The 28,000-nt window shown below is 46.7% G+C and overlaps 1 protein-coding gene across 1 annotated transcript in view; it reads left to right on the top strand.

Annotated features, from left to right (window-relative positions):
* Positions 1-27,392, top strand: part of CLPP3 (CLP protease proteolytic subunit 3) — a 36,651-nt gene extending 9,259 nt beyond the window's left edge. The window contains exons 3-5 of the mRNA XM_087546996.1: positions 19,017-19,192; positions 26,677-26,772; positions 26,858-27,392. Coding sequence (XP_087403122.1) covers positions 19,017-19,192; positions 26,677-26,772; positions 26,858-27,136 — 551 coding nt within the window. The 3' untranslated portion in view covers positions 27,137-27,392. The remainder of the gene's footprint in view (positions 1-19,016; positions 19,193-26,676; positions 26,773-26,857) is intronic.
* The last annotated feature ends 608 nt before the right edge of the window (positions 27,393-28,000 follow it).

Consider the following 28,000-nt stretch of genomic DNA (forward strand, 5'->3'; position numbering starts at 1 on the left):
CACGAGCAGCGGCGGCTACCACAAGCCGCCTCGTCGCCGGGCTCGCTTCGAGGACGGTGGCGGATCGTCTCGTCGCCGCACTCTGGTGAAGCGGGAGGAAGGCTCGGGCTGAGCTCGGAGGCCTAGGGAGCTGTTGTGGTTGCACGGGCCACTTTTGTTTAGCCTTTCCTTTTCCTTGCATTTGAAAAAAGGTAGAGGGCCCTGCTGGGGCGTGTAATGAACCATGATACTTATGCCACTATGTTGTGCTTATTGCTTTGATGTATGCTGTGATGTTCATATCCGGGTAGGTGCGGTAAAATAACTTAGCTTGATACACTCGTGGTAGTCTCGCGCCTCGCGATGGCGCGCCCTCCATCGTCTCGTGAGGCCCCCTTGCTGCTGGCTCAGGGGTCGCTGGCCTCAGGAGACATCATGAAGCTGCAGAATTGTTAGAAAATTTTGTTGGGTGTCCTGTTCTTCCTCGCGCGAGTCCTCAGGCGTGGGCTAGTCGTGGCTTAGTGCATCGCGTCACGGTACACGAGGGGCACGGACTTAAGAAGATGCACAAATCACAAGCTCGTTCGAGGGTGTCTCGCGAGGATAGGAAAAGCCATGGCCCTGGGGGACAGGGCTGTGGCGAAATGTGTTTGCGGCGCGGGGCGGGGCCAACGCCGCGCACGCACACACCTGCCCAGCCCCTGTGCGACGCGCGCGAGGTAGAGCGATGAGCAACTGCCGCTCCTCCTGGGCTAAGACCGAAGGGCAAGAGAGAAGGCGAAGGGGAAATCCAACTTAGCAATCGAAAACGCGAGAACTCCAAATTCCATTAAAAGAAAGGGGGGAAAACCAACTACAGAAAGCAAGCAAACGAACAGCCGCGTCCGGCATCTAGACTAGTCTTCTCACCAGCGTGGAGCTAAGTGCTGCCACTAGGACGTGGGAAGGAGCCCCCGAGGCCCGAGGGCGGCTCTCCGGAGACTCTGGAGCGTGTACAGCCCCACTCATTATTACGTGAGAGTGTCACGAGCGGAGGCCTTCACAGGTACGGGGCCTTGCTTCATGGGTAAAACTTCCGAAGGTGCCTGGAACGGACGCTGCGGCAGTGGTATCGCCGTAGCGCCTGCTGGTATCTTGCCGCCCGGAGCGAGGCTTGACGGCGGCGTTCCTCCCCCAGCACCAGGTCCATCCCCCGCGTGGCGTCTTGGCGTGCCTCGTCAAACGCCAAGACCCGCGTGGAGCGATGCTTGACCTCGTGAGGGAGAACCGCTTCGGCTCCGTAGACGGGGAAGAACGGAGTCTCACCCGTCGGCTTGGTGGCGGTGGTGCGGATGGACCAAAACACGGACTGGAGCTCGTCGAGCCAGCCCCTGCCGCAGGCCTCAAGCTTCTTCTTGAAGGTTCTTGTCTTGAGGCCTCTCAGGACCTTCGTGTTGGCGCGCTCAGCTTGGCCGTTGCTCCTGGGGTGTGCCACTGAGGCGTAGCATATCTGCGTTCCAAGATTAGCCGTTGTCCTCTTCCCAAATGTAGGCGGGAAGGGATCCCACAACGGACAAATTCAAAGGGAGACAATTAGTACAAGTTATCCTGACAAAAGTAGTCTTTGCCTGCAAAAGCTCCTGGTCGTGACGCCGCGGTGGGCTCCGCGATGACCTCCATTCTGCCGTCCTGACGGTCTTGGTCTTGTTGCATCGAAATGGAAACCTTTGCTTGATGCCTCGGGACTCCGCGCTTACGCTTGCCTCCTTAGCACCAAAAAGGAAACTGGTACACTGCGTCCGCTGGCGTCTGCCTGGCCTTGGTCGTCATGGCTCATGTCACATGAACCTCGCGAGGTGCACCTTGCATTGATATCTCCGCTCCTCGGGAGCCAGCCTGGTGAGGCTGCTCCCCAGGGAGGTCTTGGTGTCGTCCGCCTCGCGAGGCTTGGCCCCTCATGAGGGTCTTGAGCTGTCGATGTTGGAGCTGGGCCGTACTGGGCCGTTGGCAGAGCCACGCCGTGGGCCGCAGGCAGACAAGTTTGGGTACCCCCGATCCCAGTACGTCGACAAGGATGAGCCTAAATTTTGTTTGGTTTGAGCGATGAGGATGGACATTGGGTTGTCTACAATGATTAATTTTAATTAAAGAGCTTCAGATGTATAAGACTTGACAATGTGGTCGATATGCCCTTTACTTTGGGGGTTGTAAGCGTAACTCATCGGAGGACGAGGCCAGTGGTGACTGGTGACGGGTAGGCGCCATGTCCGGTGGCTGGAGCAGAGATTGGGAAATCAGAAAATTAGACTAAGTCTGGAAAGCATATAGAGGACTTATGAAGCCTAGCAGAGGATAGGTGTCCTGGGTGATATGAATAATTGTGTGCGCGTGGTATATGTACACATCATCCATTATGATGCGCACATGCATGTGTTGGTTAGCACAAAATATTCAATGCTCAAATAAATGAGTTGCATGATATAGAAACATGTCATCCATCATGAAAGATTTGTTATTATGTATAGCATAATGGAGACTCAAAGTGTGAGATGCATCCCTAGTAATGTCTAGAGCATTGTCATGAATGGTATGCATATGGTGCACACAAGGGATGGAATCATGCGAACTACATTCATGTTCATGGCATGTTGTATGGGATGAATTGCACACATTTTGCAAAGGTAGCATAGCAATATCATCGCAAGAGAAGCAAAATCCAATAACCATCATCTCGTCATTTATGCCATAAGTGCAAATGGGATTTATTTCTATGGGGCATGCATAGTTACTATGTTGAGATTGAAATGATGCAATATGGGAGATCTCACTCATAGCATATGACAAGTTTAATGGATTGTTAAACATGACGTGACCGATAGAATTTTCACATGATATCCTATGGAGCATAGCGTCACAACTAGGCAATTCGACATGCTCATCATCATATTTATCATAAATAGGTGGCACATCTAAGCATGTAGAAGACATAGTATGTGGTGAATCCATAAGGTGATCATCATCATGCAAGCAATCGATGTGAAGACAGTCCACTAGTGGGACAAGTGAAGGACCATTACCTATGTTACCTTTAGAGCTCCGCTCATGTGTTGTAGGTGAGGTGGCAAAAATTGACGCTTGGTCAATAGCTTCATCAACTTGATGGTACCTCTCAACTACCTCACTCACTAAGTGTTGTGTCTCACTCACTCCCACTAGGATGCTGTCACTCATATGGTTGGTGGAGTCACTCAAATGGCTCTCAACCTCACATAGGATGTGTGGCATGCTCTCGTGTGTGGGGCTAGTGGTGATCACACTCATATGGTTGGTGGAGTCACTCAAATGGCTCTCAACCTCACATAGGATGTGTGGCATGCTCTGTGTGTGGGGCTAGTGGTGATCACACTCATCCTCTCATAGAAAATGCGCTCAATGTCATATATGATGGAGTCACTCGTCTCACTCATGTCGCGGTGGCTCTCCTCACGTGGCAATTGGGGCATCTCGTCATATGTGGGTGTCAGAGAGATGTAGGTGCAAATTTCTCCATACTCGACTCCTTTCGCCTCCTTGGCTGAAGGGATAGTCCCATGCTCAACCTCCTCATCCATAACGCCTCCTAAGATGAATGCCGTAGTAAGTGGCAAATCATCACTCTCCTCCGAGACCAAAGAGAAGGTCTCATGTGCGGTGTCGTAGCTTGACTCGGAGTATGAGTCCCATTGGGATGCCGTCTTCGTGTTGTCAAAGAGGTTCGTGATTGTCGCCGTGATCGAAGGGGATGGCCCTTGCTCGACCGTCTTGTTGTAGGAGGCCCATATGATGTGACACCTTGTAGCTCGTCTCCATGACCGAAGGGGATTTCCCATGCTCGGCCATCTTCCTTGAAGGGCTTCCGAAGATGGAAGTGTCACCCTCGCTTGTAGGTGGTCGCCTTGGACTTGATGATGTCGATGTAGGCGTACTCGTGGGAAGTAGGCGAAGATGTCGTACGTCCAAAGACGAAGATGCCTTGATAACACTTGGCGAAGATGTCGAAGTGGTGGTGGTAGCTGTAGCTTCCACTTGGTGGTGCTTGTCTTGCGGTCTTCGCTTGTGCTCATGAAGGTTGGCCGTAGTAAGATGTAGAGCTTGTTGGGACTTGTCGGTGTGCGCAACTTGAGCGTATTCATCTTGATGGTGATGTTGTCGTGCTTGAACTTGTGGTCAATAGTGCTCTTCGTCGTCGTGCACATTTGGCTTGCGGGCGTCTTGGCGGTCGTCTCGAAGATGATGACGGTGCCGCGTGGTACTTGCATCGGATGGCCGCTCCGAAGATTTGTGACTTGAGCGTCTCCGCCTTGAAGATGACGAAGGGGAAGAAGACTTGTAGTTGGCCAACACGTGTAGGATGTCATCCATGTGTGCGTCCAACTTGTCGGCGAGGTAGTCCCTTTTCCTTGCTTCGGAGTGTCGTATGTCGATGGCGAGTCGCTCGATGCGGTCAAAGACCAAAGATGATGTGCTTTGCCTATCCATCGCAAGACTCGAGTAGAGGTGAGTAGGAAATGAGATAAACAATACTAAGATACCTTTTCCCAAAGTTGAGGATGTATCCCGTGTCACTCAATGTGAATTGGGAGAATAGTGGAATTGGTACCGGACTTGTTCACTGACGCGTACAAATTAAAGCTTATCGAGTGGCTTGGTTAGGACAAGTGGCACAAAATTCAAGCAAATGTTAGTCCAAGATATTGAAAATGTTGAGGAAGATTCACAAAATTGCAATGTAAAGCAAATAGATCAATAGCTATGGTGACACAAGAAACACACACACAGATAGATAGATCAATAGCTATGATTTAAAGGCTCCACGGCCAGATGGTCTTCATGCTATTTTTTATAAAAGATTTTGGCCCATACTAGGGGATGATTTGGTGGATGAGGTCTTGCAAGCAGTGAATACTTGTACAATTCCACCGGGTTGGAATGATACTGCGATTGTGTTGATTCCCAAGGTCAACTCACCCGAGAAGGTAACCCAGTTTAGACCTATCAGTCTTTGCAATGTGGTATACAAAATTATCTCCAAAATGTTGTCAGCGCGTTTGAAGGTTTTACTGCCTGATATTATCAGCGCGACCCAAAGTGCTTTTGTGCCTGGTAGAATGATTACAGACAATGTTTTAGTGGCTTATGAGAGCTTTCATACTATTAAAAATAAGAGGGTGGGAAAAGAGGGTTTATGCGCTATCAAGCTTGATATGCACAAAGCTTACGATCGAGTCGAATGGCCTTTTATGAAGGGAATTATGTTGAAACTCGGTTTCCAGGAGAGATGGGTAAATCTTATTATGAAATGTGTCTCTACTATTGAGTATAGGGTACGGATTAATGATGAAGAAACTGAAAGTTTCAAGCCTACAAGAGGCTTAAGACAAGGTGATCCATTATCTCCCTACCTTTTCCTATTATGCATGGAGGGCCTTACTACTCTCTTGGCGCATGCGGAGGAGAGTGGGAATATTTCAGGAGTCAAGGTTTGCAGAGAGGCCCCTACTATCACAAATCTCCTTTTTGCGGATGACTCATTGATCCTCATGAAAGCTAATCAAAAAAATGCAGAGACACTTAAATCAATTTTGGACTTATATTGTGATGCGTCTGGACAAATGGTGAGCGTTGAAAAGTCTAGCATATTTTTTAGCCCAAATACGAGTGGGGATATTAGAGAACAAATTTGCTCAATTTTGAATATCATGATCGAAGCTCTCAATGATAAGTATCTGGGCCTGCCTGCACATGTGGGGTTAGATAAGAACGATTGTTTCCAATATCTGATTGATCGCATTGTTATGAGAATTAGCGGATGGAAAGAAAAACTCTTATCCACTGGAGGCAAGGAAGTTCTTCTCAAGTCTGTTGTTCAAGCTATCCCAACTTATGCTATGTCGGTCTTTAAAATTTCTAAAAAAATTTGTAAAGGAATAACTGACGAGATGTCGCATTTTTGGTGGGGTGATGACGATAACCAGAGAAGGATGCATTGGATGGCGTGGTGGAAAATGTGTGTCCCGAAAAGCCAAGGCGGAATGGGCTTTCATGACATTCATTGTTTTAATTTGGCGATGTTGGCTAAACAAGCTTGGCGTCTCCTTGAGAACCCAGATTCCTTGTGTGCCACCTTTTTGCGAGCTAAGTATTTCCCCGATGGAGATTTATTGAACGCAAAGTTAAAAAAGGGATCATCCTTCACATGGCAAAGTATTATGGCAGGGGTTAATACCTTAAAACATGGTTATATTTGGCGAGTTGGAAATGGTCAGAAAATTGACATTTGGGAAGATGCTTGGATCCTTAACTGTGCTAACAGAAAAGTCATCACTCCAAAGGGGCAACATTTGTTATCAAAAGTGTCGGATTTCATTGACCCCTCTTCGAACAGGTCGGATTTCATGGATAGGCTGAATACCAAAGATATGGTGGAACGGAGGCATTGGCATTTGGAGGATGGAGTAAACTGTGTTCTCTGCCCTTTGCAGGCTAGGGAAACAAGAGATCATCTGTTCTTCAATTGCAATTTTAGTGTCAGGGTTTGGAACTATTTGCAAATTGATTGGTCATCAGGTGACTCGATGAAGGAGCTGGTCCTCAATGCCAAAAGGAGTTTTAGGAAACCTTTCTTCACTGAAGTGGTCTTCATAGCTTGCTGGAATATATGGATTGTCAGAAATGCTAAGGTCTTTAGGCATGAGAGAGCTGGATTTAATAAATGGAGAACAGCTTTTCTACATGATATTACTTTAATGCAATATAGGATTAAGCCTGCTTATAAGGATGAACTCCTCAAATGGATCTCTTTTCTACCACCTTGAGCCTGTTTGTTGTTCCTCCTTTATTTAGATTAGCTTGATTACCCCTTGTAATCCCACTTGTACTTGTACTTGTTCTGCCTTTTAATAAAGTTTTGATATGCTGTGGGGGTTTTCCCTACAGTCCCCAGTCAAAAAAAAACAGGTGGGATGAGGATCTCATCAGACAAACCTTGTGGCCCGTTGATTCACAGCGGGTCCTTGCTATCCCTCTGCCTCAGTTTGATATGTCAGATTTTGTTGCCTGGAGTCATACTAAGAGTGGGCTTTTTTCTGTTCGGTCTGCATATTTTGTTGAGTGGGATTATCAACATGGAAGGAAACTTCGTCGTACTAATGGAATGGGTCGAACAAACTTTAATCCAATTTGGTGTAAGATTTGGAAGTTATCTTGTCCAGCGAAGGTGAAATTTTTTATTTGGCGAACGCTGTATGGTACTCTTCCATGTCGTGTTACGCTTGCTAATAGACACATGAAAGTTTCACCTTTATGCCCTTTTTGTGCTTCTGGTTTAGAAGATACAAAGCATCTGTTGTTTCAGTGCTAGAAGGCAAAAGAGGTCTAGAGAAGGCTTGGCTTAGACGAGATCATTGCTCAAGCTTGTGAAGTTGACGGTGCTGGAGAGGCGGTCCTCGGTTTTTTGTTGCACATCCTGACCAAGATTTATCTATTATGGGGTCCCAGAATATCCGGGAGATGATTGCCATTACGTCTTGGTATTTGTGGTGGGAAAGACGTAAATTAGTGCACAAGGAGAGAATTCAAGATGCAAAACAGATTGCAATGGGGATACAAGCTCTTACGGCTAATTATGTTGTTGCTTCCAGTCCAAGGGCTTCTATGAAAAGAAGGGGTTGGATTCGTCCCCCGGTGGGTTTTGTGAAACTTAATGTTGATGCTTCTTCTGATCATGATCTTCTTAAAGGTACGACTGGGGCTGTCCCGAGGAACGACAAAGGGATTTTTATTGCAGGGGGTACTTGGAAAATTGATCATTGCGTCGATACTCTAACAACGGAAGCTTGGGCTCTCAGATTCGGTCTTTCACTAGCGCAACGTGCGGGTTGCAATCGCCTTATTATTAATTCTGATAATTTGGAGGTTATTGAAACGATGAATAATGGCGGACGGTCAGCAGGAGCGGCGGTGGCAATTTTTGATGATTGCTTTTTTGGCGTGTGATTTTCCTACCTCTAGGTTTGAACATTGTAATAGGGAAGCCAATAAGGTTGCGCACGAGCTTGCTAGGTTGGCTAGATTTTCTTCCACTGTTGATTGGTTTAAGGAGCCTATGATTGAGATTGTACCATTCCTCACAAACGATGTATCTGTTATTTCGGTTGAATAAAGTCCATATGTTTAAAAAAAAAGATCAATAGCTATGGTGACACAAGAAACACACACACGGATAGATAGATGGGATCCGCGCAACCAAGGAATGAGCACAAAATGTGTTACCATGGAAAAAGCTCTTGCTGCACGGATGCTAGAGAGGCAATAGCTCGATTGCTCAAATGGGCAAGATACGCTTGTGCACCAACCTATGAGAGTGAACGTACCATCTAAAAATCCAAATATGCTATGTATGTATGCTCCAAGTGTATGTACTATGCAAAATGGCTCAATGCTATTTCTATTGCTTCCAAGCTCTTTTGTATCTCCTCTTTTGCTTAAAAGCTTTTTGCTCTTTTTTATATGCTTAATGCTCGAGCCAAGTATGATATGAGACAAGTATGTAAGATATGCACGGGAGGGACTTATGGCACAATGATGATTGCAAGATGATTGCATGCTAAAACTAGCTATGCAGCGTAAGCGTATCACTAAGGTGCACAATAGTGTGGCCCAGCAATTCTCAACTCGCTAGTCTCGATAGGTAAGGTACACAATAGGTTTGGGGTGATCAATGCAATGGCGAGGGAGAATATACAATGATGCCGTCGAGGTTACCGTCCGTGGTTTGTCGAGTGTAAGCAAGAATGGATGATGATATGGTCGTTGTCGATGTTGCGTCCGAGGCGATGATGAGTAGCGGTGTTCTTGATGTCGAACTGTTCCTAATTAGCCGAAACACCTTAGGAAACGGAAAAAAAAACCGTGAACTCAAAATCTTAACCGTCAAATGTCAAATGGTGGTAGCGGAATGCGGTGGTGGTTTCGGAGTTGGCAATGCGGAAGTGGTGGTGGTGGTTGATGAAGAAGCAACCGTCCCTAAGTAGCCGAAACACCTTAGGAGACTCAAATCACAATTCAAGCAACCACAAATGCTATATGGATCAAAATGAGTTAGGTTGCGGAAAGCTATGGTGGTTTTGCGGATGATATGGTGGAGGGCCTAGGCAAAGATGCCAAAATGTCAAAATTTCGATGGAATTAAATGATGTTGGAACCTATCTAGATGGATGGGGGATGTAAATAGTTACTCAACGAGCTAAAGAACGTCAAAATCGGACTTCGGATGCGAGAGTTATGACGAAAACGGTGAAGTACTGGTGGCTGAACTGGGGTGGGAGGGAGGGGGCCGTGGGCACGGGGTCCCATGCCCACGGTACATGGCCGTGGGAACGGGGTGTCCAGAGACTTCAGGGGGCCGTGCGAACGTGGTCGGGGGCCCGTGGGTACGGTGGTGGTGGAAATTTCGCGATTTTGGGCTCAGATTTGAGGGGGAAAAGAAAAATTGAGGGTGGATTTCGTGGTGGGGAGGTGCGGAAAGCCAAGATCTACTTGCCAAACCACAAAATCATGGATCAACCACAACAAAATCTCACAAGAACCAACAAATTGCAAAAAAAAAAATTTGGGGGGGGGGGCTATTTTTGGTGGGGATTTTCAAACTGGGACAAAATCAAACAAAATTAGGCTAGAAAACGGTGTGGGGGGGGGATCCAAATTCGTGATCGACGTGGCTCTAGATACCAAGATGTTGTAGGGTGGAACCCTAATTGATGATCTTTCACGAATTGAAGGGGGATCCACGAAGAACACGAAGAAATCACAAGAGGAACACTCAAGAACAAGCCCAATCACACATCCACTAGACTCACAAACACAAGAGATTCACAAGGTACAAGAAAAATCAAAGGGAGACAAGATACATGGTAAAGTTCATCCCAAACCCAAGAGGAGATGAGGTCTTGATGATCTAGATAGATCCTTCCCTAGATGGGGTCTTGATATCCACTAGGGATCTTCTCCTAGAGGTCTTGATATCCATGGGAGAGGGTAGATAGGAGCAAAGCTCCACTAGATCATATCATGTACTTTGCTAACCCTAGCAAATGGTCTAGGGACGGAATATATAGGTGCCTGGAGGTGAGGGACGAAGTGGAGGGGCAAAAGGGGCATTCCCCGACCAACTCGCAGGAGGGCCCGTGCGCACGGGCTAAGTGGACCCCGTGGGCACGGGGGTCCCGTGTGCATGGTACATGCCCGTGCGCATGGGGTAGACAACAGCTACGGCGAGGGCCCATGTGCATGGGGTCCAAGGGGCCGGTGCGCAGGGGGTGTCCAGAGAGGCTCTGGATAGCTCGTGCGCACGATATCCGGGGAGGCCGTGCGCACGGGGTCGCCTGGGCACTTCTTCTTCCAGCTGCCGGCCTTCTTCCGTGTAGCCTTCTCATTCCTCCTCTTGTACTTGGCGAGGCTCATCAGCTCCCTCGATGTGGTCAACCTCGATGATGGTGTACATGCCCTCTTGAGCTTGGAGGACTCCTCGATGAATGTGTAGCTCCGCACCTATGTATGCACACGAGGGGTCAAGTAGCATACCATCCTTGAAGGGTACAAGTGGACACGAGTAATGGAGATGATTCACCTTTATATGCATGAAGTAGATGTAGCACGTGTCACTTGGCGAAGGGGCTCTTGACATGGTGATGTCCGTAGGATGCTCCGCATCAGGGTGGCCCGGTCTTCATGAATTGGAGATGGATGTAAGGAAGAAAAACACAAACAAACAAAGATGATTCACTCAACAAGGATAAGATTCACACTCAAGTTGAGTTCTTTGCCAGAAAGAACATCTTGCAGTGCTGCAGAACTAGCTGTTGGAGGGGTGTGTAATGTTCCCTGTGGTGTTGCATTTTGACCACTACCCTGTGCTACTTCAGGAGTACTGGGAGGGTTAGTTCTTGGGGCTGGGAATGTTGTGATGAACTGGGACAGAGATGTTTGTAAATCTCCCAAGGTCTTCTGAATGGATTGGAAATTAGTGTTGACATGCTCTCTGAAATCCAAGAACTCCTGCCTATCATCCTCTCTATTGGACTGCAAAGTTTGCACATCAAGCTGAAGGGACTGCAACTCCAATTTAGAAGTATCCGTGGAACTTGCTGGGCCTCCCATAGTGAGTACACCCTAAAGCCGTGGGGGTTTACGCTCTGGCAGAGAACTAAGCACCTCAACTGAAGAAATCAGCGAAACAAAGGAGGAATTTTACCACAGCAAAAGCTACAACCCGATCTTGCTGTTGCTGATCCTGCCACCGTACGCCGCCGCCTGCGCCCGTCGCCTAGGTACACCGGATCTGGGTGCCGCCTCCCAAACCCGCACCCAAATGAGTCGTCGCCATCTGCGCCACCAAGAACACACCGTCGCCGAGATTTGGGAGGGAGGGGAAGGATTTTACAGCTCCTCCAACTTCTCCTCGGCACCCAGATCCAACCACCGCCAAGGACTAAATCAAGATATGATTACCAATTGGCAGACCCGAGTAGAACGGATGAACTAAGTTCACACATTCAGGCTAAGTTTGCATTATCATGGCACTTTCAGAGGAAGGATTTGAGGTTACAAGCACGTTACAAGAGGAACTAGCCAACAAGGAACACTGGCGGCGGAAGGGGGAAACCCTAGAAATGCCTCGATGATCTCCAAGTCTCTAGAGAGGGGGCTTTATAGCCCTATAAATTGGTAAGAGCATGGGAAGTGGCAATGAGAGGGTCATCAAGTGCATTAGAGCATGTGCAATAGGCAATCTCAAGTGCAAGATAATCCAAGCATAATGTGCATAGGGTGTGGTGAAAGTATTGTTACACTTAACACAAATGAAAGAGCAATTGTTCAACATACGCGAGGCAACCAAGTGAATCATGTACTCCCTCCTGTCCATATCCATTGTTGTTGATTTAGTACAACCATAATTAATATAGATCAAGGGGAGTGGCAATCAAGAGTGCATAGCATGTGAGAAAAAAAGACATTGTTGCAATCAAACATATGGTAAGTGCTTGGAATCAATAAGTTTGATGCAACACACAAGGTATATATATCAAGAAACATGGAAAAGTGGCAATGACAAATCAGAGCAAAAATTGCTATCATGTGTGCAAGCAATGTGGTCGAAGATGACCAATATGTGTCATGGTACAAACAACACATGTAGTATGATCCACAATAGCCATGCTCAATGTTTTGGGATTCTCAAAAGAGAAGGATGTCACCTTGAATGCTTGTCCTTGTGCGTTCTTCCCAATGTCGATGCACAAGCAAATATGTTGTAGAAGCGTGTCGGTGGAGGGTGTATGTGGCCCGCTCTCAAGAGCTTCGATGGTCACCTCATGGTGAGTAGGAGTTGTCGAGTGTTCCAAGGTTCCTACACATGCACACAACAAAGCAAAGAACGTATGCGCATGGTAGATCAACACATCATCCATCATGATGTGTCGCTTCTCTTGCACATAACCATTAGGATCAAAAGTGCATGAATAATTTGATGCAACAATGTTTATATTTATGGCACTAGGTATATTGTGCAAAGAAGGACAACGAGCATGCTTCACATGAAAAATGTCAAAAGCTCCAATTATATATGAGAATGCTATGGGGGCATTCTCATATGGAAGATTAATAGCATGGTTGCACTCAATACATAGAAACATGATAGAGACAACTAAAAGGGACATATGACAACATTCGATAACAATCATGTCCAAAGCATGAAAATAGGTGCCATCGACCGCATGAAAAGAGCAAGTATTAATCATGTCATGTGAGCAAATAGTGGGCATAAGTAATGCACTTGACATATCACAAGCTCTAAAGCAAATCATGGCAAAATCATCGTCATCGTATTGGCGAGATGTCCTATGAAAAGAACAGTTGGTCAACATGACTCTCCCAATACAATCAACATCAATAGCATGGATGAAGGATGGGACATGGTAATAACAAGTAATATCTCCACCAAGCTTGCAAATACACATACAAGCAATAGAGGGGTATATCATGTATAATGCAAATCATGGGTCACAAAGGCATGGCAACGAAATGAAAATGATCGAAGCATGCCATGTGAACATGGTAAATGAGCACAAGATATGTATTGGACAATAACCGAAGAGGTGCGTGAAATCCTTGCGTGAAGAGAAATGGTGGAGAATAAGCACTCCATGGTGACGCACAACTTGGTTGCTCTCTAGAGCTCTTTTTGTCAACTCGTGCGCTTGCGAGGTTGACGAGGAAGTGTGGTACCTACACAACATTGAAAAAGAAACATTGTGTGCACGTGGTATATGTACACATCATCCATCATGATGTGTATGTGCATGCGAGAGCAGTGTCGGAGCTATGTGCAATGCCGAGGGGGCCGCTGCCCCCAGCTGTAGCATATTTACCGAAGGAAGGAAATAAGAGCCTTAAATTAAAAAGATTGCTGTCATTTGGCTCCCCAAAGGTGCATATTTTCTCTTTGCCCCCCCTTTGATTCTCTTCTAGCTCTGCCACTGCGTGAGGGTTAGAACAAACGATGAAATTCTCAAAGAAATTTGATGCACGGTAGAAGAATGTCATCCATCATGTATTGATAGTTATTATGCTTAACATGATTGGACGCAAAGGGTAGCAAGTATATGGTGCATCAATATTAATGTTTGTATCATCCATATCAAAGTCAAGCATATTGTGCACACAAATATGGGGAGCATGCAATGCATAGGATGAATCAAATCTCCTAACATGCATGAGGAAACTATGGGGGCTTCCTCATGAGCAATAGTATAGGCATGGTTGCAATCAAGACAAGTGCTATATGGAGAAATTGAACAACATCAAAACTATGCATATTCAAAGCAAGGCGGTCATGGTATGGGGTATGTGAAGAATTGCGCAAATTATGTAAAGGGAGCATGGCAATATCAGCACAACATATGCAAATAGCACTAACCAAGAATTTGTCATCTATGCCATATTCACATATCAAGTTCATTTTAATGGAATGACATAGTCACTACTAAATGAGCTCAAAGATTTGATATCGGAAATCTCATTCATAGCACATGACAAGGATTGTGGAGTTGCAAACATGATATCACATACGAAATTATCACAAGATATCCTATGGAGCATGGCATCACAACTACTAGTCATCACATACTTATGATCACGCTCATCATGAACGGGTGGCAAATCAAAGCATGTAAAAGGCATAATAGCATGCGACATAGCAAGAGGGGCATTAATATCATGCGAGCAATCCATGTCCGGTAATGGGACAAGAGCATCACCATCACCTATATTATTACCTTTGGAGGTCGAATCATGTGGTGTAGGTGTGGCGGAACGGACCATCTTGTGGTCATCATCGTTGCAGGAGCATGGCGGCGCATCACAGAAAAACAAGATTGCAACAGTGGCAGCCTTGTGCAATGGCTGTTGTGCGTCCTCCAGCGGCGGCCGGGGTGCGACACTGTGGCCGAGGTATAGGACGGGGAGACTAGGGCAACGGCCTCGACAAGGAGGGTGGTGGAACGATGTGCCCGGGCATAGCTTCAAGTTGGTTGCGAGAATGCACGGCATGTGGCTAGGCCATGGCATCGGTGAAGGACAATTTGTTGTTGTTGACTTGCGAGGTGTTTGATCCCGCAGTTGATGGCTTTCAACGGTGGTGTGTCGGTGTCCTTGGGATGGACGTTCGGCCCGAGGGCGGACACTTGTCGTCTGCTCGACAAGGTTTCCGTTTGTTGATGGGGACGGAGTGCAACAACGCTCCCTCATCGACATCATGCTTGATGGCATCTGCCTCTGTACATATGGAGGATGCCGGGGCAACGGTCCCGGAAATGTGGTGGATGTTACACGTCAGCTCACGACGTTGTGGTGTGACAGTGGTCAGATTAGCGCCACGACATGGGCGCCCCCCGACGGCAGGGGCCGTCTTTTTTGGTGGGAAGACGTCCCACCCATCAGCTAGCGCAACTATGCCGTATGCAGTGGAGTACTGGCAAAGGTGACTGTCAAGAGACCCGTCATCAAGATGCTGGTTGAAACACCGCTTCATATCCGGGGTGAAAACTCTTGTTCTGGCCTTTACTGGTTGGGCTCAACAGCAACGAACTTGCGTCGTTACTTTGTTCAAGGCGTTGCCTCCTTGTCTGATTTACCGGCTTTTAGTGGTTGGTCTCGGCAACCAGGATGAAAATCCTTGTCCTAACAATGTCGGATGTGGCGACGACGGTGCAAGGACGTGTACCCTTCTTGAAGGCGCTGCTATGGAAGAAGTCGACTTAGTCATAGATGTTTTATTCATTTTTCTTGTAATGGTTATGTTGTAGTTGTCTTAGGTTTGTACTCTACTTAATAATTAATAACAATGGCTGTTTGCATCGCAGTGATGCAAAGGCTACAAAAAAAAGTGTAGCCACGGCCTGATTCCGGTGCCATTGCTTTGGACCCCATCTCAACGATGGTGGTGAGAAAGAGGAGACGTATGCTTCAGGTGCTTTTAAGGTGAGGCTTAAGCTTCACTTGCTATCACGTGAAGATGCTGGTGATGGTAGCAACCTCATATGGCTCTCCCCATCATGAATTTTTGTAGAATATTCCTCTTCTGGCCGCACCATCCACTTGATACTCCCAACCAAACAGGTGGATGAGGGTCAAAACCATGGATGGCCCCAGCCCACCCTGGCTTATCCCTCAAACGAAACACACCCTAAGTTGTTGTGATGACCTTTTTTCTAAACTAGGAAAAAGGCCCGTGCGTTGCAACGGGAGAATATCACAGACTCTAGCCCTGATAATAGTGTCTCAAGACCTTCACTCCTCAGTGACGCGAGCTTCTATTTGGCGGTGCCCAGGAGAGGAACGCTTCAGTGACAAGCGATAACTGGATCGCTAATGAAGACGTGGTGGCATATCGCGCACTACACACATCGTGTACATGTTCTCCACAAGATGATGGCGCAACACCCGCCCATCTGCTGCTCCCGCCGTAGCCAACCGACACATCTTACTCCTGCTAGCACGACCACCAAGCAGAGGGAAGGTGTGGGAAAAATTATTGTCATCTTCATGGTCCACCAAGCACATCTTGTATAAATGTAGCAAAAGGTTAGAGTAGTATTACTGGGAAATTTACTCCCCTTTCATGAACCCATATAGATATAAGTCGATAAAAAACCAAAAATTATGTGTCATGATTTGTAAGCAAATAGCAAGTGGTAGATCATATATGCACTTATTTTAAATGTGTGAGTATATTAGGATGAGTGACGCATACACTTATAAAGATATTGCATTTGCCTTTTGGACCTTATGTAATACTCAACGAGTGACTCTACATTCTAAATATGTCTATATACATCCGTATGTAGTTCATATTGAAATATCTAGAAAGACTTATATTTAGAAACAGAGGGATTATATGGGAGCATGAGTTGGCAATCAGTCCATCCTTTTAGTATGCATTTTATTTGTCCCATCCGCGTTCCTGAAAGTAAAGATATTAGTACGTATTAGTATGTACACATATTGATTTCCATTGGTGAATGGTTTTAGCTCAAGCACATGGACCCATCCTGACCTCTTCCGGAGAAGACTTATCTCTTCACATCGATACACTTAGACGGCCAACCTTATTCTCTTCTAGGCAGCCACCGCTCTATCTGCTCCTTGTTCGTCAAAGCGGCTGCATGGCCCATATGGCCGCTGGCCGACGTCGAGCGTGTGGCAGGCTGGAGGAGCCTGGGTGTGCTCGGCCTCTGGGTCCACGCCCGCGACCCCGCGTTCATGCGGTCGGTCGGAGGTCGTGCAGACTGCAGCAACCGCGCTGCTCCTGCTCATTTGAATGTTTGATTCGCGCCCCCCTGTGTGGAGTGCACGGGTCGCCGGCTTCTTTGAGACGCTCTAGGGCGCCGGCGCCGAGGGTCTCGCCGCGATGTTCGGGGAGCGGGCCTGGCTTCGGATGCGCCGCCTGCAGTCAGTTCGGGGCCGCCGAGAGGAGCGGCGGCTAGCTCGGCGCCGCGCTTCCCGTAGCTCTGGACGCTGGACTCTCGGCTGCCGTTGTTGTCGTCTGGTTTTCCGCATCCATGGCAATGGAGCGCATGTTCCCGCTCCTCCTCTCTTCACTTCCCCGGCGGCGCCGATTCAGAAGCCAATGTCCCCCATCGAGACCCCCTTACATCTCACCCTATGCATGTTCCGGCGAGGTGGTTGCCTCCGTTCCTCCAAGCTTATCGTCTTGTTTGTCTCCTCGCTTGCGTCGCCATCGGCATCAACCGAGATTCATCCTTCCTTTTTAATAATAGCCCCAAGACATCCCACAATTCCTTCCTTTCAACTATGGAAATCCATAGTTCCTTCCTTTAATACCGTGAAAGACAGCCCACAATTCCGTTTAGCCTCAAGTCTATTCCCACTCTCCTTTCCCACTCTCCTTTTTAGGACGCCCTGCTCATATTGCAGGGAAGCTGCGGTCCTATAAACTGGTAGAATCCTGTCTAAAGCAGCGAGGTGGGATAATTGAACATGTAATATAGATGGCTCAGCTGGTTGCTGCAGCTCTCGACGACAATTGAGGTCCCGAGTTCGAACCCTGATGTTGGCCATTTTTTTGTGTGCCTGCGAAAAGGCCCATCCGTGGCCCATTAGAAAAGATTGACAATGCAACAATTTGAGGGCCCAGTGGCGCGCGATGTACGAAAAAGGTGGGGCGGATGGACGGACGAAAACACGGGCGAAATTATGGTGGTAAGAAGCAATAGCCCTTTTATTAGTAGGTATAGATGTGCTGAGATTACCCTTATACATTGTCAGGAGCAAAATGAAAATCTTTAAACCAGCAGCCAGGCAACCATAGCCACTGCTGTTGAAATAGAACACTGCAAGCTTACAACGAATTTCCAATCAAAGATGACAACATAGGTGAAGTATAAAATTTGTAGCACGCCTATTTGCTCTTAGCCTTCCAATCAATAACTGCCACCTCATCACTATGGTTTTCTCATCACCAAGTCATTTAGTCTCTCACGTAGCAGTAACACAAGCTCCTGCCACCTCTCTATCATGGCAAACTGGCAACATCCAAGCCATGGTGTCAATACACCTGTATCAACTCAGGATATTTTTATCAACTCCATTGACCCAGCTGACCATTTCTTTCATGGGCACCAACTTGCGGATAAAGAAATAATCTTATGGATCAACTCTTTCCCTATATGTGAGTAAAAATACATTGCAATTTGCATCATCGCTGCCCCTTCCCCCTTCCGATTCATCCATCAGTCAGCTAATGTCAGCATCCACCATATCCTGCATGTCTTGCAAGTGGCTGATGGCTCACATTTATTGCTGGATGCATCATCCTTTGACTACCCTTCCTTTTGCTCCCAGGAAATTCAAGTACAGAACCAACCAATCAGTCAGTACACACAGGTTCTGCCATAGTAGTACATGGCGTGATCACCGCCAGCTGATGGTCTCTATTGGGCGTACTTTGGCGCTGGCTCGAGGATGTCTCCAAGGCCTCGTCGAAGTGGCCATCACTAGCTGCAGAGGTGCCAAGATGCCAATACATTTAAAGCATGTCCTGAAACATCAGAGCACATGACTTGTTTACCAGAATGTCAAGTGCAGTTGCTAAACAGCATCACAACTTTTAGGCTGTTTATAGAAAGCTCAGCGTCTCCGCACGGTTCCTTGAAGCTAACCATTTCGACTTATTTGATCGAAATCTTGCTAGCTCAGTGAGCTTTCTTTATCTGTTTAGTTCAGCTTGTCTTAGCCTACCTTCTGTACATGGATTTTTTTTTTCTAGTTCAAAGTTTCTTGGCCTTCCTTTTGTATGACGTTAGAGTGTCTTAGCCTGCCTTAACAGTTAAACCGACTGAAATTACAACTCGTTGATAACTTCTGTAACCATTTCCCAAATTTCTGTCTTTTCTAATTGATGTTGTATGCTCTAGTATAACTTCTGCCACATCAATTACCAGGAATGGGGATTTATGATGCCATGAAATTTTGCAAGGCTGATATCTCAACTGTTTGCTTTGGATTGGCGGCTTCCATGGGTGCATTTTTGTTAGCTGCTGGGACAAAGGGAAAGAGATTTTGCATGCCAAATGCGAGAATTATGATCCATCAGCCATCAGGGGGAGCTGGTGGGAAGGTAGGATTTCCTAATGTAGTTCATTTTTGCAAATAGTTAGTGATGGAATCATGAATTAGCTTGCTAAAAAATCATATGTATGTTTTTTGATTAATGGATGTAGTGTCGTATTATCAAACAGCTTATGTTGAAGTCTGGAAACTAAAATGGCCCAGTACCGATTGAACTAACAAACCTTATTTCTGATACAGTACCTTGACTGTTTCGTGAGGTGTCAAATTTGTGGGGGCATAATCCGTGCATTCCTTATGTGCTTTCAATATATAATAAATTTTAAAAAATATACACTACAATGTGATGTGACTGAGGCAAACAAGTGTGATTTCAAAGTTAAATTCTTCGAGGTAGATGTGCCAAGAAGAAAATTATGATCAGTTTGTGTGATATAGAGGGCTATGATCAAAGTTAAACTCTTCGAGGCAGCAGCTTGGTCTGCAAGTGCTCCTCGGCCACAACGCTGCCGCTCCACGTAGCGGTCTCCTCTTCTTCGAGGCTGTCAGAGCAGAATAAGTGTTAGTCATTCACGATTAATACATAAAATATCAAACAAGAGGCAAGGTACTTACGCGATGCCTTGGGCGGGTTAAAGCCCAACCTCTACCTCCTTTTCAGAGTGGAGGAGGGCTTTGTCAGCCTGGCACAGCCCGCAGGCTCACCTCCGGCCGCCGTAGAGTGGCTTTGCAGGGACGCTTGGCGGATGGGGACAGCCTCCATGGGTTCCTTGATGCGGATCCCATAGTAGGCTTCCTCTTGTGCGCATTGATAGGTGGGGCCGCCTTCCCTTCGCCAGTCGCGCTAGCGGTAGTTTTCCTCGAAGACTATTCATGACGCCGCCTTCCTAGCACCACTGTTGGACTCGACTTCACCGCCGCCTGCGCCAGCATAGCTTGATGCATGACCGGGGTGGTGCAACATAGCACGAGTCGGCAGTGGAGGGTCAGAGGCAAGACCTTCGAAAGTCCAAGGGAGTAAAAACCAAGTCAGAGTTTGATGGAGGAAGCAAAAATCAATCGAAGGAAAAAATACTTGCCTATTGGCGGTGGATTGACTGTGTTGAACCCATGACGTCCCTCACCGAGCACGTAGAGGTGGTCGTGGTCCTCCTTGGGGATCTCCAAGAAGTTAGCGATCCTAGCTTTGACGGCCTCCTTGTCCGTAGGAGTGCTGATCATTGTATTAGGGTCTTCCTAACTAGGATATTTTGGTATGCAGTCGTACCTGACCCTTAGGGGCCGGATTCGGCGACACAGAAATGCCATTAGGAGTGTATACACGGTCGCTCCCTCTTTTAGCCGCTTGATCTTGAGGAGTACCTTGGTCGCTGGCTTCTCGACAAGTAGTCCCTTGGCTCCGAAGGAGTCATGGTGAACTTTGGCAGACTTGGAGTCCCATTGGCGATGTAGAACCAGGTGGCCCGCCAATTCTTCACCGACTTGTTCACAGTATACTCCAAAATACTCTATCTTGATGTCTGTCTTGTCCCCTAGATCCAACCGGATCTGGAAGATAGCGCCATCACAAACGTTCGTCTTGCCCACTTGGGGCTGCGGCTTCACGCAGGCGCGCCAAAAGTTGAAGTGGGGGCGGATGCTGATGAGGCACTTGCAAGACGTGATGAAGATCGCCACATGGAGGATCGAGCTGAGGTTGAGATTGTGCAGCTCCAACACGTTGAAGAAGGGCAGCCCCCGCAAGTTGTGCACGGGCTACGAATGGTCATAGACGGTGGTTGCGGTGGAGAAGCCGCCTCGTCGGGGCGAGGTGCCGAAGCAGCAATTCCTTGTGCAGAGTGCCGTAGGGTCAAAATCGCCAGCAATAGAAGCCTGGTGGAGGTCAACATCGTGGATGCTCACGGTGGACTCCTTGAAGTTCGACGCCATGAAGTCCAGAAGGTCGAGTGTCTCCCACGGGATAACTTCCTCCTTGCAGTCCCAAAGCGGCTCCTTGATTTGGAACTCGAATTGCTCCTCGCCCTTGCTGCAGCGCATCTGAGCGGAGCAAGAGTTGGGTGGTGAGAGCGCGGGATTTGGTGGAAGCCAAAATCTCGAAGCTTGCTAATGCAGTGCGAGGAAGACCCATGCAAGAGCAATGGAGCGCGGTAAAAGGTAAAAATCCCCTCTTTGTTATCCATGACCAAAGACATTGAAGCGTCTGTCACCGATTGTTTGCCATGTGCCCCACTATTTCTCCGAAACATCCCATGACGTGCGAAGATCGAGGAGGTTAATGGGCATGCATGGCAACCGCTGACGTCACACACAATTGGCATGTCTCTTGGTGCTCCTTTGACCAACATTGACTTGTTTCAATTAGACCTGGTGACTCTTAGAGCTCCCGTTTGCTTGGAACGGGCTTAGACCAGTTCATTCTATTCAAGCCCGACCCTGGGGCGTCACGCGCCGTCGTTCGCTTTGATTGAACTTGGACTAACGGAGCACCTTTGGCGGGGACATAGATGCCAGTGCATCACCCTGACGACAATTAGTTCGCCAGAGCAACAACTCTGATAAAACGCAGATTTCAAAGTTGAGCTCTAATAGCTATGCAAATTTCAGGGCACCCTAATGGTGGTTAAATCGCCAGAGCCTCGCTCCGATGACGTCAAACTTTCGGAGCGTAGCTCTAAAGGTACGAGAATAGCTCTGCCTGTTCGGAAAACCATTGGTGGCAACCCACCAAGGGTTCTACAACAGTCTTGGAAAGCTCTCCTGTGAAGGGAATCCATAGTGTCTGCTCCCCTACGAGCGAAAGGTCAGACGACAACAAATTTGACCAAGAAGCATTTTGACTTCAATTTTTGGTTAGGATGAGAGTTCTTAGGTTATCCCTCCCATAGGCTCTTGCTAGCAACATGACCGACTCCTACGCTAGATACCTTGCAGGAGTTCTGTCTGAATTCATGGCGTGCTCAGGATAATTGGTGAGAATAAAGTCAGACGATTAACTTGTTACTCACATAACGGCCGCGGGCTTCTTCGTCCGAGGATAGAGGTTGTTTAGACCTATGAATTACTAATCATCTTATTTCATGAACTTCTTGAGCTCATCAAGGCTAGTCTGCCGATCGACGACAAGGCGCAGGCGCGCTCAGTCCGAAAACGATTCTAAACCTCAGTTTAGATGAAGTATCAACAACTGAGATCTTGAAGAGCTTTGGGGCTACTGACAATTCCATGCCCCAGAGGACAGAAGAAGCCCAACAACCACAGGGTGCCCCAACTTTATTCCTTGGACTCCTCTGGCAATACAGGGCGCATCGCCACCTTGGTGGGCAAGACAAGAACTTTGCTACGTATCTAGCTAGTTCTTCTGTATTTAGGCATATACTAACCGACTTGGGAATCCTATCAACCTAGCCACGACATATAAGGCGTGGCAGTTACCCCCCCCCCCCCCCCCCATACAAACCCTAGTTCTCATGCGAGGCGAGATCATCAATACAGACAAGCAAGAAGTAGAATATTACCTCGACCGAAGGGCGTGAACTTGGGTAAATCTTCCTCATGTGCACCATCCGGATCTCCGACACCAGCGCTACCCCTAGATGGATATTGTCAGGAAAATACCAGGACAAGATCGGACTTTGACAACGCTCGGTGTTGTGTTACCTCTTGGGCGCATTGGCTCGGAGCCGGATCCGGCTGATGGGTCCAATAGTTTGAGGCTGCTTTGTTGGCGTCATCTAGCAAAGATGGAGTTGAGCGACTTGTGTGGCAATGATGGTGGTGACGAGCGGAATTGGGTCGCGGTATGACCTCTGTCGTTGATCGCTTGTTGGTCTTTTGGGTTGTCCGTGCAATGTTCTTGTCGTGTAGCGGTGAAGTCAGAGCTACAGGTGTTGCGGGCAGCATTGCGGCAACTATGCCTCGAGAAAGGCGGTTTTCTTGTATGACGGTCTCCAGCACAAAGTTTGCAGTTTTCTGATACGAGGCTCATCGTTGAAGTCGGAGCTGCCTTGTCCTCGACGTGTTGAGTCCTATCACTAGTGTTTGTGGCCTGTTAATTGTTTTTTCTTAGTACGGCTTCACACAGTTGTTGTTGTCGGTAACAAAGTTTGAGTCACTTGCTCAAGGAGTGATGATGATGTGTGCTATCTTAGTGGTATTTCTATCCTCGATGGTGTGTATGTGCTGTTTCTGTTGTGTGCTCGGTCGGCTGATGGTGTCCTTGAGACTGTCATGTTCCGTGACGCTCAGCGAGGGCGGGTGTATCGGTTTTAGCCTTGTTTTGGTAATTAACTACGGTCATCTTCATGTACACCTCAACATCTCCCCAAGCCCCAAGTAGACCTAGCATGAGAGCTCATGCATGTGCCATTGCATATCAGCTCAATTGAGCTTGGCATGAATATCCATTGGACTTGGTTACTACCTCATTGTGGAACCACGTGTGTCTTTAGGTACGTGGACGACCCCCGCCAAGGATCTAAGGAACCTCACGAAGTCCGAGAAGAGGAGCTAGAAGGGCACATGGAAGGAGGAGCCCAACAACTGGAAGAAGAAGCGACGCACAGACGACCCCGTGTGCACGACCCCTTTGGACCCCGTGCGCACGAGCTATCCAGAGACTTTCCGGATACCCCGTGCGCACGGCCCCCCTAGACCCCATGCGCACAGGCACCCGCTGGAGCTGCTGACCTCTCTGTGCGCACGGGCCTGTACTGTGCACACGGGACCCCGTGTCCACGGGGGTACTTTAGCTCGTGCGCATGGGCCTGCCCGTGAGCTGAACGGGGAATGCCCCTTTTACCCTTCCACTTTGTCCCTCACCTCCAGCCACCTATATATTCCGTACCTAGGTCATTTGTTAGGGTTAGCAAAGGATATGATATAATTTAGAGAGAGCTTTGCTCATCTACCTCTTCCTTGGATCAAGACCTCCTAAGGGAGAAGGATCCCCATCATAGGATCATCAAGACCTCCTATGGGAGAAGGATCTCTCTAGATCATCAAGACCTCATGTCCTCTTGGATTTGGGATGAACCTTACCATGTATCCTTGTTCCCTTTGATTGTTCATGTACCTCATGGATCTTATGTGTTTGTTAATCTAGTTGATGTGTGATTGTGCTTGTTCTTGAGTGTTCCTCTTGTGATTTCTCCACATTCCTCCCTGTGTTCTTCGTGGATTTCCCCTCCAATTCGTGAAATATCACCAATTAGGGTCTCCACCCTGCATCATCTTGGATCAGAGCTTAGGTTCTCGCAAATTTGGAGTCTACCTCCTTCATTTTGTAGCCTAATTTTGTTTGTTTTTGTCCCAATTTGAAAATCCCCACCAAAAATAGTCTCACCAATTTTTTTGCCATTTGTTGGTTCTTGTGAGATTTTGTTGTGTTTGATCCACAATTTTGTTGTTTGGCAAGTAGATCTTGGCCTTCCCCATCTCCCTACCATGAAATTCACCCCCAAAATTTCTTTTCCCCTTCAAATCTGTGGTTCAAATCGTGAAATTTAAGCCACCCCTATGCCCACGGCCCCCGAAAAGTCTCTGGACACCCTGTGCGCACGACCCCCCCAGTTGGCACCGCTTCATCGTTTCGGTCATAACTTTCACATCGGGAGTCCGATTTCGTCTTCTTTAGCTCGTTGCATAGCTATTGACATCTACCTTCAATTTAGATAGGTTCCACCACCATTTGACTCCATCAAAATTTTGCCATTTTGCCATCTTTGTTTCCTTTTCGCATACACCACCCACCATACTCTTCGACCACCTTAACCTAATTTTGACCCATTTTGTTGGCAACTCCCACTTGACCCTAATATTGAGTGATCGCTAGGGGAGAGCTCCCATGTGACGATTAGTTCGCCCTGGGAGCAGCTCCCAGCGACCATTTCTGGTCGTTCGCCAGGGTAGGGTGTCAGGGTGACCCTGAGACACATAAGGCCCATTTAAGTGTTTTTTCTAAACTGCCACGTTAAACTTTGAAATAAAAAAATGTCGAGTGATCTAGATATTTTCGGCCATGCTAAACTTTAAAACTGCCATCCTTTATATAAAAAATGTCATATGAACAAAAAAAATGCACAAATTTGTAAAAATGCCATGCTCTGAATAAATATTGAAAATTGCCGTGCTACTTTATAAAACTGACATCCTCTAGAGAAAATATTTTATCTGGATAAGCCCCCAAAAAAACCTGCCATGCAATAAAAAAATGCCATGCCCCTTGTTAATAAGAAAACTGCCATATTATTAGTAATAAAAATGACATGCTCTTAATCATAAAAATTTCATGTTACTAATTATTAAAATGCCATGCTCTTAATAAAAATTTTCATGGGTGCATTGAAAAAGACATGGAAATTGCCATGCTACATATAATAAAAATGCACATGGCAAGTTTAGGGGGAAAAATCACCTCTAAAAATAAAGGATTTTTGTTCTTTCAAACAATGGGAAATTTAGGGATTTTTTTCTTTTTCAAATAAAAAATGAATATAAAAACAAAATAACTTGAATACATAAAAGGTGTTTGAGCGCAAAGTGTTCACAAACACCTCTGTAGCCCAACTAGTGAGTGCGCGTAGCTATACTGCAGGAGGGCATGAGTTCGATCCGCACTTTTTTTGAAGAAAAAAAGTAAAAAGGTCGTTCGCCAGGAGAGCAGTTGCAGTGAACTCTTTTAGGGAGCTGACGTGGTGTCAAATTTGCGCCAAGATCCGTGTGGCCAAATCAGATGGCAGGAAGGGTGTTCGCCAGCATCAGCCTCCAGGTGAACGTTCGCCAAATAGCATTTCCGTTAATACAAACTCATTGAAAAAATAAATAGATTTCAGTGTAAACTTGTCTCCAGAAAGTAAATTGAAGTTTTTCATAACCATGCATTACTTTTTGAAGACGATGCACTAGAACCCTACCTAGATGTAGGATGTGCAATATACTTGATAAATACACCCTGAAGCACCTAAATTTATCATTTTGTACTCCATATAGACCGCCGGAGAGGCCCAATACAAACACACTACGCATTACATTGATTCTTATCCTTTATCAGTGTGCACATGTTATAATCCAATTTGCTTCTGGCTAAGATTAGTGAAACAGTTTCATATTAGCCAGTGGTTGGTCTTATGCACATGCAGGTTCCTTAGACCAGTGGTTAGTGATCTACTATCCTGGTAAAGTATGGAGAATATCGATAATATGCTATCTTTATTCATCATTCAAGTTGTTCGCTGTTCCTCAAATGATGTTTTATTTTGTAAGTTCTGAGATGGGAGGCCTAGTGTGAGCAACGTATAGCACACTTGAGATGAAATTGGTGGAAAAAGTGAGACTTGAAAGTATTAGTTACAACGTGCCATTATACTTCCTAGTATCTGAACAAGACTGCCAGATGGCCTACATTTTAGAAATCAGGCTGGGGTATCTTCATTTCTGACTAGCATGCAAGTGCTATCCTGGCAGGTGATCCTGATCTGCAAGTTCACAGCCATTCTTTCTTCAAAAGCGTAATATGTTGATTCATGCATGTGGCAGGCCACAGAGATGGGATTGCAGATAACAGAAATGCTCTATGAGAAGATAAAGATCAACAAGATAATGTCAAGGATCACTGGAAAGCCTGAAGAGCAGGTAGTCCTCCAGAACTTGTTGCCCATGCTTTTGCCTATCCAACAGCAACAGAAAACTGCATTGTGCTGATTGCTGTTTCTTGTAGATTGACGAGGACACGAAGTTTGACTGTTTCATGAGTCCTTGGGAGGCCAAGGATTATGGAATAATTGACAGCATTATAGATGAGGGGAAACTTGGATTGGTAGCTCCTGTATCGGGAGCTGTGCCACCCCCAAAATCACGTGTGTGGTACTTGTGGAACGCTTCAGGACCAACTAGAAAAATAATGAAAAATCTACCTTCAGAGGAAAAGCTCATTCGAAATGGCAATGGCAGTGTAAGTGGAGCTGATGGAATGCTGAAGGAGGCCTCATCAACTTGAGATATGTCTACCAGCTTACAGCATCACCATGGGTTTAGGATCAAAGATGTGGCTTGCTATACAGGCCAGATCATACAATGTGCAATTTTCAGGGTGCAGGTCTGTATGCCTTGCCGGTACTCGAAGATTGGCTGTAGTGCTGTTTGTATGCTGTATTGTATTATTTTTCCTGTATACGGTTGATTTTTTTTGATCTTGCAGTGCAACCATCATTTTGCAGGAGAATATAGGCCTTGTTTGTTTGGGGTTTTGCTTCTGCTTTTGTAGCTTTTCCATTTTGGCCATAGAAGCTCCTAAATAGGTGCTTTTGGAGCTTATTTGGCTCAAGCCAAAAAAGCTCGAAAAACACCTATTTAGGAGCTTCTATGGCTTTTTTTGGCAAAGTGGAAAAGCTGCAAAAGCAAAAGCAAAAGCCAAAACAAACAGGTAGCACCCCTTGCTTATTTTGCGCCCTTGATGTATACTTGTTTTTGTCATGGGGTACACGTGCATCTCTGGCAGATCCTGTAATTCGCGGTACCGCAATTTTTGTTTAATGGCTACTGTGAAACCATTTTGCGGTACCGCGGAAGGCATGGCAGAGCGGATCCTTCTTACCATACTGCATAATTCACACATAGTAGATAAACATAGTTCTCGCCACCACAGTTCACTGGAAGTTCATCGCACAAACATAAACGTAGTACATAACCTAATCTAAACTGCTCTAGTCCTTGACATGGAGATGAAACTCCATTGTGGAGTTGGAGAGAACGAAGGGGAGCTCGATCTCCTTATTGCCTCGAGCCATGCGGCGGCACCTTTTGCCGCCGTGACTGCCTCATTCGCCTCGGCGAGCTCATGCTGCGGAAGCGCTTGGTGGTC

This window comes from Triticum urartu, chromosome 3A (genome assembly GCF_056163025.1).
Source record: "Triticum urartu cultivar PI428250 chromosome 3A, HENAU_Tu73, whole genome shotgun sequence".
Lineage (NCBI taxonomy): Eukaryota > Viridiplantae > Streptophyta > Magnoliopsida > Poales > Poaceae > Triticum > Triticum urartu.